General features: G+C 49.1%; 1 protein-coding gene across 3 annotated transcripts in view; it reads left to right on the top strand.

Moving 5' to 3' along the window:
* DGUOK (deoxyguanosine kinase) overlaps positions 1–864 on the top strand; it is a 43,280-nt gene extending 42,416 nt beyond the window's left edge. For 2 of the 3 annotated variants that reach the window (XM_015561518.1, XM_015561517.1), the window contains one exon: positions 529–864. In XM_015561518.1, the coding sequence (XP_015417004.1) occupies positions 529–576 (48 nt within the window). In that variant the 3' untranslated portion in view covers positions 577–864. The remainder of the gene's footprint in view (positions 1–528) is intronic. The other variant, XM_006760026.2, reaches the window with a different exon arrangement.
* The last annotated feature ends 764 nt before the right edge of the window (positions 865–1,628 follow it).

The following is a 1,628-nucleotide window of genomic DNA, read 5'->3' as shown; positions in this document are numbered from 1 at the left end:
TATGTTTATTGATTTTTAGAGAGAGAGGGAGAGGGATAGAGAGATAGAAACATCAATGAGAGAGAGACATCATTGGTTGACTGCCTCATGCATGCCCCTACTGGGGATCGAGCCCGCAACCAGGGCATGTGCTCGGACTGGGAATGGAACCAGTGACCTTTGGTGCATGGGTCGATGCTCAACCACTGAGTCACACCAGCCAGGTCCCTTTATTGCACTTTTCTCTCTACTTCAGACTTTAATATAATGGGTCTTGTGCTTTATGCCTCAAATTGCATTGCACATTCCAAAGTCTGTGGAGCCTTATACAAGTTACCAATATAATCCTGATTTTCTAAAGTATTTTGGGCTGCTAATTGTTAAATAATTGACTTGTAATACATGCTTCCCAGCTAACTTCCTCCTCTAGGGTGTTGTAGAACTAGGGAACTGAGACTTCTCAATTCTGTTCCCGGCTCTGCCACTCGATACCTTGTGGCCTTGGGCAAGTCACATTTCCTCTCCGTGCCTGTCTTCCCTTCTTCACAGAAGCTCACGGGCTTAGCCACGTCCTCCTGTGGATGGACTATTGGATAGTGTGCTGAAAATGTGAAATTGAACTTTGGGCTTCCTCTTTCCCACAGGTAAACACCTTCGTAGATACTTTGTAACCAATACTAGGATGTTGTGGCTGTGATCGGGGCTTCTAGGACTTTCTGAAGCTAGAAAAACACGAAGCCAACCACCTTTCCATCCCCACCCCCATGGCCTTTTGCTCTAGGGCTCTGACACTCCACTGTGGTGTCTGTTACCTAAGATTATGCCATGGTCTTCTTTTGTATCTCAAAGTCTTCTAAATAAAGTTTATTTAAGTTTTGTTTATTTTGCTAATCCCGTTGTTCATTTATTTCAGCGTGTGTCTATTGGTGCCTGCTCTGAACTCCCCTCCAAACTAGCCATTTTCACCTGGGAAAGGTCTTAGCTTTTTTTCTTGAATCCTCACCAACCAGACATGCCAGGGTAGGAATTGCTCCCAGGACTCTAACCAGGCCCTGCCATGGACATGAAGAAGGGAAGTAAGTGGCTCAGGAATGGGTGGGGCCTCAGGTGTGAGGCCCCAGAGCCAGGAAGTGGAGCCCGAACTCCAGGAGGCCCCCTTCTCTCTTCCCATCCAGCACTCGGTGTGGAGAATGGGGTGGAGATTCAGACCTTTGTCCTGGAGTTGAAGAATATGACAAAAGAAAAAGAGGGAGGCGGGAGAGAATAAACCAGGAGCCCAAAAGCTCAGCACCTGATATTGAGGGTTTGGTCACCCTGGCATCGTGGCCTGCTCCAGACACCTTACCCCGTGAACTCCAGGTGACCCTGATGGAGGGATCCGTCCATGCTGGAAAGAAAGAAAATGTTCTACGTTGCACTTCCAGCTTCAAGGACAAGCTGTTGTTGAGAGAGAAAAGTACGTGGCGCGATAAAATCGAAGTGATCCATTGCAGGAAGCCTGCAGGCCCCTGAGTCACCGAGGGCAGCTTTCCTGCCCCAAGCCCCTGACAGCCGTGCAGGCACACACGCAGGAAACGAGAGCGTCGGGACTCGGACCGTCCCGGAGTCAGAAACCCGTTCTCCTTCATGCTTGGGAAATGCTGTGGGGG

This window comes from Myotis davidii, unplaced genomic scaffold, assembly GCF_000327345.1.
Source record: "Myotis davidii unplaced genomic scaffold, ASM32734v1 scaffold1477, whole genome shotgun sequence".
In the NCBI taxonomy this organism is placed as follows: Eukaryota; Metazoa; Chordata; class Mammalia; order Chiroptera; family Vespertilionidae; genus Myotis; species Myotis davidii.
This window is presented reverse-complemented; position numbering and strand designations above follow the sequence as displayed.